A 7397-nucleotide genomic window follows, 5' to 3' on the forward strand; every position below is an offset into this window, starting at 1 on the left:
CATGTACACCACTCACAAGTGTGAGTGTACTTCTATCAGCTATAAAACAATCCCAGTAAATAGCGAAAAGACCGGCTGGTGCGTAATATGCTTGATTATAAATGTATATATGTTGTAAAAACTGAATAGTTAAAACATAGCATTCACATGTGAGAGGTATAGTTTCGTCGGCGACTTCACGACACCCCTATTTTTCCGGCAGAAATGTAACCTTCCATGGTGTGCGATACTCCTGCTTATCCCTCTTTGTCCGGTGGCGACAGCAGGCCATGATAATTATGGCAAAAAAATTTGCGTTTTTGAATGAATTATAGTTGAACGGTGGATCAACAAGCATACACCGTGTGGGGACTGGTTTGCTGGCAATGACACACCAGAGAGTTTCAATTTAAAGGACAGCAGAGCAAGCAACGGAGAAAGGGTACAGTTTGCTTCCAAGACAGTCTGCAAAAGATGGCTAAGCTAACGTTAGCGAGCCAGCTAATGTTAGCATAGTAAACAACCAGGGTTTTTTTTTATTATTATTATTATTTCCCAAACGTATTCGATCTGCTTCATTTTCATGAATCATGTAACAAGTGATCTTTTTCACATGTGAATACAGAGGAACACACCGCAGTGTCGGGATTTATGCGACCGCTGGCTGATATCTCCCCGCTGCTAGCTAGCCACCGAGTAGCGTGGCTAGCTGGTTAGCTGGAGGTAGTAACGAGCTCGCGTTAGTCTCGAGCCGCACACATCTGTAAGTGATCACTTTAGACAGGGGAGGGGGGTTGTTGCTCTATAACTTGTACTGGCACTTCGAGCCGGGTTACAAGTAACCGGTTTCGGTCAGCTAGTGGAGAAACTGGTTTGCAAAGTTGTGCTGAATACCTGCTCGTCTTTTTGTTTTTTGTTTTTTTTAACCTGACGTTTATTTGGTGACCAAATCCCGGCGTGACAGACACCAAAGATTTGCAGCTGGAAAAGGGGACTTTGCAGACCTTGGGCCGGCGCTTTATTTACGAGCCATCCCGTCCAAATAATTCGTAAATACTGTGGCAATCACAGTTTTTGAGTGTGGCTGACATGACCTGAAGGCAGACTCCACCTTAGTCGGCATTTAGCCTTCAAGACGTCGTCGTCATTTTTATAACTTTTTTTTTCTTGCATATGAACGGTGATAAGCCACTTCACCGACAGTCATTTTAGCTAATGGCTGCCGAATCGGGGAGACTACTGGCGGGACAAGGAAAACGGAGCAAAGGTAGGAATTAATTTCACCCATCTCCTCCCCCCTCCAATCAGATCGGAATCATCCATTACTGCGCTGCAATGGGCTGCACTGGTGCTGTTAGCAAACCCCCCTTCTCGCCTCCCCCACATGTAAACTTCACGACTGTCTCCGGTGGTGGCTGTCCCCCTCACAGAGTGGACCTGTGAGCGGGGGTCCATGTCTTATCTTGCTATCAGTGTCCCTCCAATTCCGTTTCCTCGTCCCTCATGTCTACGTCTTTTTCCTGTCTCCCTCATTGACCTTACCTTCTTCTGCCTCTTGTTTGCGGCCTCTCTCCCTCTTGCCTGGGTCATTTGGTCTGCCTGGGTCATGTGCGATTCAAGGCTTCATAACCTTGGTGATGATACCGCCTGGATGTTGAGCATCTTGTCCTCATGCCAGTCTATGTCCCATCATTTAATCCATTACAGTTGTTGGACTTGAGAAAGAGGCCCTGGGTCTAAATAAAAAAAAAGAAGAAGAAGAAGAAAAAAAAGCTGCTCCACTCTGTCACTAAGGGGTATTGGCCAATCCAAATGTGATTCTGCACCTAATTGGTGGTGGACCAATAGCAGGAAAAGTGGACGCTGTTTTTGTAGTGACTTATATGCTATTTCCCCTTTTCCACCCCTTTTCCCTCTACTTTTTTTTTTACTATTTCAGCTTCACAGATGAAGAGCCCGGAGAAAAAGAAGGCACGGAAATCCACGACTCAGGTAATAATCATATTGTTGTGACTTTTAACCTTTTAGAAATGCTTTCACTGTGGAATAATGAACCACGTGGCTGCTTTCATTTAAAAAGTTGTACTTAATTTCCTCTGTGCTGGGCTACATGCACTTGTGGGGATGTTGGATGTTTTTTGTTTCTTTTTTATGTTTATAAAGGAGTCGGAACAGGAACCGAAATCTCTGCGTCACCTCTAAAACCTGTTACTTCCTGTGAATTAATTTGTGCTGCTATCACAATTTTAGTTTTTAAAAAAAATCAGAATCTGCATTTTTTGGGTTCGTTTTATCCAGAGGCTGCATTACAGCATTCAAACATCCAATAATAACTTTATTGGTATGAATAAATCCCAAATAAACTGAACTCCCAAGAAGTGTTTTCATAACATTGATGTAAAAGTGTTTTAACTTATTGTCTTGTTTATTTTCATGTTTTCCCCAGGCGGCGGGGTTCTCCCACCTCACGGAGTTTGCGCCCCCTCCGACTCCTATGGTGGATCATCTGGTCGCCTCCAACCCCTTCGACGATGACTTCGGACCCCCATCCAGACCGAGCGCAGCCAGTGGACCTGCTGGCGCCCCCTTTCTTCCCAGCCCCGGTGCCGGCGGAGGAGGTGGGTACGGAGGTGGAGGCAGAATGGGTGGAGGCATGAACTTTATGGGAGGCCCCCCAGGAGGACCAGCCAGCGGTCAGCCCGGGAGGAGGCCACCGTTTGGCCCTCCAGCCAACGCTGGGCCCCACCACCAGCTGGGCTTTGGTGGAATGCCGGGTTTTGCAGGTGGTGGTGGGGGTGGCAGCGGAGCAGGAGGTGGGGGTGGCGGATTCCCGCCCGGCGGCCCTTCTCAGTTCAACATGCCACCAAATTTCAGTCCACCCATGCATCCTGGGACAGGATTCAATCCCATGCTGTCTCCAGGAGCTATGGGGGGGCCTGGGGGAGGGGGGCCACCCCACCCTCGATTCAGCATGCCCCCACAGCAGCAGCACGGACAGGGGGGGCATCCATTTAACAGCCCTCCATTACCCGGTGGTGGAGGCCCGAGGGGTCCCCTGCCTCCCATGGGAGGAGGTATGGGTCCAGGGATGAACATGATGGGTGGCATGGGTGGTGGTCCTGGTGGCAACATGGTGGGAGGGTTGCCAGGTATGCCGCCTCAAGGACAGTTCCCTCCCTCACAGGATGGCCCTTATCCAGGCCCAAGTCCGCCGGGGCCAGGCAATGAGGATGGAAAGAACTTTGGTCCAGGAGGAGCTCCGCCAGGACCGCCGCCACAGCAGCAGCAACAGCAGCAACAACAGCAGCAGCTTAACCTTAACCCCAACGGTCCGCCCCCTAACAATTCCACACCTGGCCCCCCTCCCAACTCTGGACCCCCACAGCCTGGTGGAGGCTTCCCTGGACACCCTGATGTCCAGCAGCCCAATGCCAACACGCCCGGCCAGCCTCCTTCAGCACCATCACAACCGAACCCCAACTCTTCTCCTACCGGGCCCCTGAACGGATCAGGCCAGCCACAACATCCACCGCCCAATCAGCTCCAGCCCCCCAGCAACACAAACACCCCCAACTCGAACAACTCCACCCAGCAGCAGCAGCAGCAGCAGCAGCAGCAGCAATCCACTCCGCCCAACTCTGCCCCAGGCTCCACCCCTTACAACCAACAGAACAACACTCCCGGTGCCAGTGGCCCCCTATCAAACGCTGCGTCCAATTCGGGTCAGAACAACATGACCAACAACAACGGAGGCAACACTCCCGGCAGCAACCCAAACCCCCCGTCCAACTCCACCTCGACTCCAAACACCCAGTCTCCGCTGCCTCCCGGCCCCGCCGCCTCCTCCGCCGGGCCCGGGTCCGGCCCAGGGAAGCTCGGCGGCTCCGGCATGGTCTTCCCTTGCGGCCTTTGCATGGCAGAGGTGCACGACGACCAGGACGCCATCCTGTGCGAGGCGTCCTGCCAGCGCTGGTTCCACCGTGATTGCACAGGCCTGACAGAACCGGCGTACGGGCTGCTGACTCGAGAGAGCGCTGCCGTGTGGGCTTGTGACTTCTGCATCAAGACCAAGGACATCCAGGCCGTGTTTGTACGCCAAGGCTTAGGCCAGCTGGTGGCAGCTAATGAGAGTTGAGGAGAAGGACCCGCGTTGAGGTGCAGACAAATAGACTTTGATCAGCCTGAATGACCTCGGTGTCAAGTCGGCTACTCGCCCAACTCTTCTGTTGACTAGCCCTTTACTCGTTCACTACGCAGAGAATCACTCTCATTGACTTTCATGCTTATATATATAGCACCTTGAGTGACTCTTGGTAGGTTATTTCTTCCCCCCAATAGGAGTCAAATCACGATGAATGTTAAAACTACACAGTCCTTCAGATATCGAGCCTGCCAACCAGCAAAGCACTGACACCAACACACTACCTCACACAGTTTGTGACTGACTGGCACAGAAGCTCCCGCACTGACTGACTGTGACCGACTCGCAACACTTGCGTATCACACGCGTGTAACACACACAGACACACACACACACACACTCAAAATTTTTACCTAAACGATTAAAGATTCCCCTAAAGATTCTACATTGATGGTGTGAGATTTCGAAGAAAAAAATTTGAATTAGGATCAGAGAGTGTTGTACGTTTATTTGCTCGAGTCTAGCACTGCCCAATCACATCGTACGCCTTTTTTACTGCGAGCAAGTGAAAGAAATGACAAAGTAAATCGCTGCATTGCAGTTTTAAAATTCAAAACACGAGTGTCAGTCGGAGCCAGAATCAATTCCAGAGTTGTTTCCTAACAACTTTTGCACCTCCACACATGCGCTCTTACACATACTTTGACTCAACGTTTTGTACCCAGTGCTGATTTATCCAAAGGAGCTCCGGGCTGAGATTTCGTCCAACCCTCGTCAAGAGGATTTTACCCGCTGGGGAGAAAAAAAAAAAAAAAAGTTGTAAATATCGGGACAAAACATTTGTCTGGAACTTCCACGACTTGTGAACATGCCGCAGAATCAACAAAACAATGAGTTGAACTTGTGTGTCTCGGCTGTGTACAGTATAACGGTTTCGTTTTTATACAGTACATTTCAACCATTTCTTTTCTCTCTCTCTCTCTCTCTCTGCAGTACACATGAATTGTGAAATCAGTGCTTTTTGGATGGTGTTGGCATAGCAAGTAGTGACATCATGTCATATCAGATGTGCATTGTCCTTTTTTTTCAAGGAAAAAAAACATTAAAACTTAAAAAAAAAAAAAAAAAAACGTGTGGGGGAGGGGAAGGGGTGCATGTGAACCAATGCAGTAACTGTCTGATCTGTTAATGTTTATATTCTGGTTTCTTCCCTGCAAGAAACCTTGAAGTAGACCAAATAACTAACGAGCGAAAACAAACAAAACTTCAACAAAAAAAAAGACAACAAAAAAGAGACCCATTTTACAACATTTCTGTCATGGGGAAAAAAAATGTTTCTAAACTATTCCTCCTCCTCTTCTTATTTTGTTCTTGATTCAATGTCCAAGTTGCCTTCTTTTTCTTGCTCTCTGCTGTTCCTCTTCACTTTGTACTGGTGTTTGTGCTGTGCTCTCGCTCTGCTCTGGTGCCTCCTGGTGGAACCTGGAGGAACCACACCGGCTGGGGAAGGGAAAGGTACTGAATTCTGAAGTAAAGACAGATTTGTTTTTTTTGTTTTTTTTTTGTACTTGTCCACGTTTGTTTTTATTATTTTTTTTGTTTTGTTTTTTTTACATTTGTTTGCTAATCATTGTATTAAAATAAGGGTTTTAAAACCCGCTGAAATGATAAAGTAACTTCTTTGTCCTAATTTTCAGAGTTCTACATCTTTGTAGCTTTAATCGTAGGTGTATGTTCTCCTGAGGATTTATCACATGGGTGTTACGGTACTTTCACAGTGAGAATTTCCCCTGTGGGGCATTTCGATCTGTAAGGAGTTAACATGTTCTCCCTGCGTGTGGGGTTTCTCTGGGTACTCCGGTTTCCTCCTACAGTCCAAAAACATGTTGAAGGTTAATTGCCTGTAGGGTTGAGTTGTGTCTCTGTGTTTACCGTCCTGCCTTCACCTGATATTGGATGGGATCGGGAGTTGGATAAAGCGGTGAAGAAAACCGATGGTGTGTTTCTGTTTTGTTTTCTCGAGGGTAATTCTAGCTTGTATTCATCCTCGCTTACATTGAATACACTTTTGGGTAAAAACTATAAATGCTCTCAGAAGTAAAGTCCAAAAAACAAAAACAAATTGAGTGACATCAATTAATTCTCGTACAAATACATCACAAAAGTTATTTTATAGTAAGAAAAACTACATTTGTTTAGGCTGTTAAAACTTAAGTGTTAATCATTTACAAGATTCAGAGCTCTAAACATGTTCAAAGGCACATTACTGCACAGAAATAAATATTGTTATAATTATATTATGGAGTTTAAGAGTAAGATATTCTGCCTGTCGTTGCAGCTTTGCCATCTGCAGTTTAGTTCAGCCTTCTCGTTTGCCGGTTTGTGTCCCACTAACTGACAGGACACCGCTGAGGGTCTTCCAAGTCTGACCTCTTAACCACCGACTGCATCGGGAAGGGAATCGGCTGCAAAATCTAATCTGCGGGTCACATGACCTGCTGAGGTGACCTTGGAAAGGAACAGTAGAAATGCTTCAACACATACATCCACTGTACACTTCATTACCATTTGCACAAGTTCGGTTTGGTTTAAGAATCGTCCAAATGGTTTTGATTATTTCTATTTCCATTTCTGTTTTTAAGTTTAGAATTTGCATTGATCTGAATCTACATTGGATTATATTGAGGTGTTGTAAGGTCTGTTGATGGGGGTGACCGACTCAGATTTAATGTAAACAACCTCCAAAATAACATGAATACATAAAAATGTCTGATGAGCTTCTGCCAAACTGAACATTAATATCTTTTTGCAAACACCAGGTTTCCATCAGAGCTGTTTCATGGGCTACATTAGATCAGGGTTGTCCAATCCTAACCCCCGGGGGGTCCCATCCCGTCTGTGTCTCCGCCTTTAATGGAAATGGCAGCATCAAGGGCCCACAGAGACCGACAAAGCCACTTCTAATCAGCAGCATCGGGGCTGAGGGGCTTCTTAAACATGCAGACCACTGATCCTTCAAGAGCAGGATTAAAATGCACTACATTAGATTATGTGGGTGTTTGTGCGTGTGTGTGTTGTGTTGGGGGGGGATTCCACAACCACCTATCCATTAATCTTAAGTGTAATGAGTTGCTTTCTGCACAGTTTACTTATGTCACGTCCATAAAACAGGGAGACGTTAAAAACCGTGGCTTTTAAAACCTGAATCTGACCCCCCCCCCATCCGATACTATGTCCATCTTTTCTGGATGGGCTTCTTCCGTTTGCTAATAATAAG

At 46.9% G+C, this 7397-nt stretch overlaps 1 protein-coding gene across 2 annotated transcripts; it reads left to right on the top strand.

Annotated features, from left to right (window-relative positions):
* Nucleotides 1-281: 281 nt before the first annotated feature.
* On the top strand, nt 282-6083 carry pygo2 (pygopus homolog 2). Of its 2 annotated transcripts, none has more exons than XM_080516247.1 (3): nt 282-1246; nt 1919-1971; nt 2426-6083. In XM_080516247.1, the coding sequence occupies exons 1-3, from the start codon at nt 1195-1197 to the stop codon at nt 4112-4114; spliced, it is 1794 nt and encodes a 597-aa protein (XP_080372373.1). In that variant the 5' UTR covers nt 282-1194; the 3' UTR covers nt 4115-6083. The 2 variants fall into 2 exon arrangements, with proteins under 2 accessions (XP_080372373.1, XP_080372374.1); XM_080516248.1 differs by having other exon boundaries at nt 325-421.
* The last annotated feature ends 1314 nt before the right edge of the window (nt 6084-7397 follow it).

This window comes from Blennius ocellaris (genome assembly GCF_963422515.1).
Source record: "Blennius ocellaris genome assembly, chromosome: 20".
Taxonomy (NCBI): Eukaryota; Metazoa; Chordata; class Actinopteri; order Blenniiformes; family Blenniidae; genus Blennius; species Blennius ocellaris.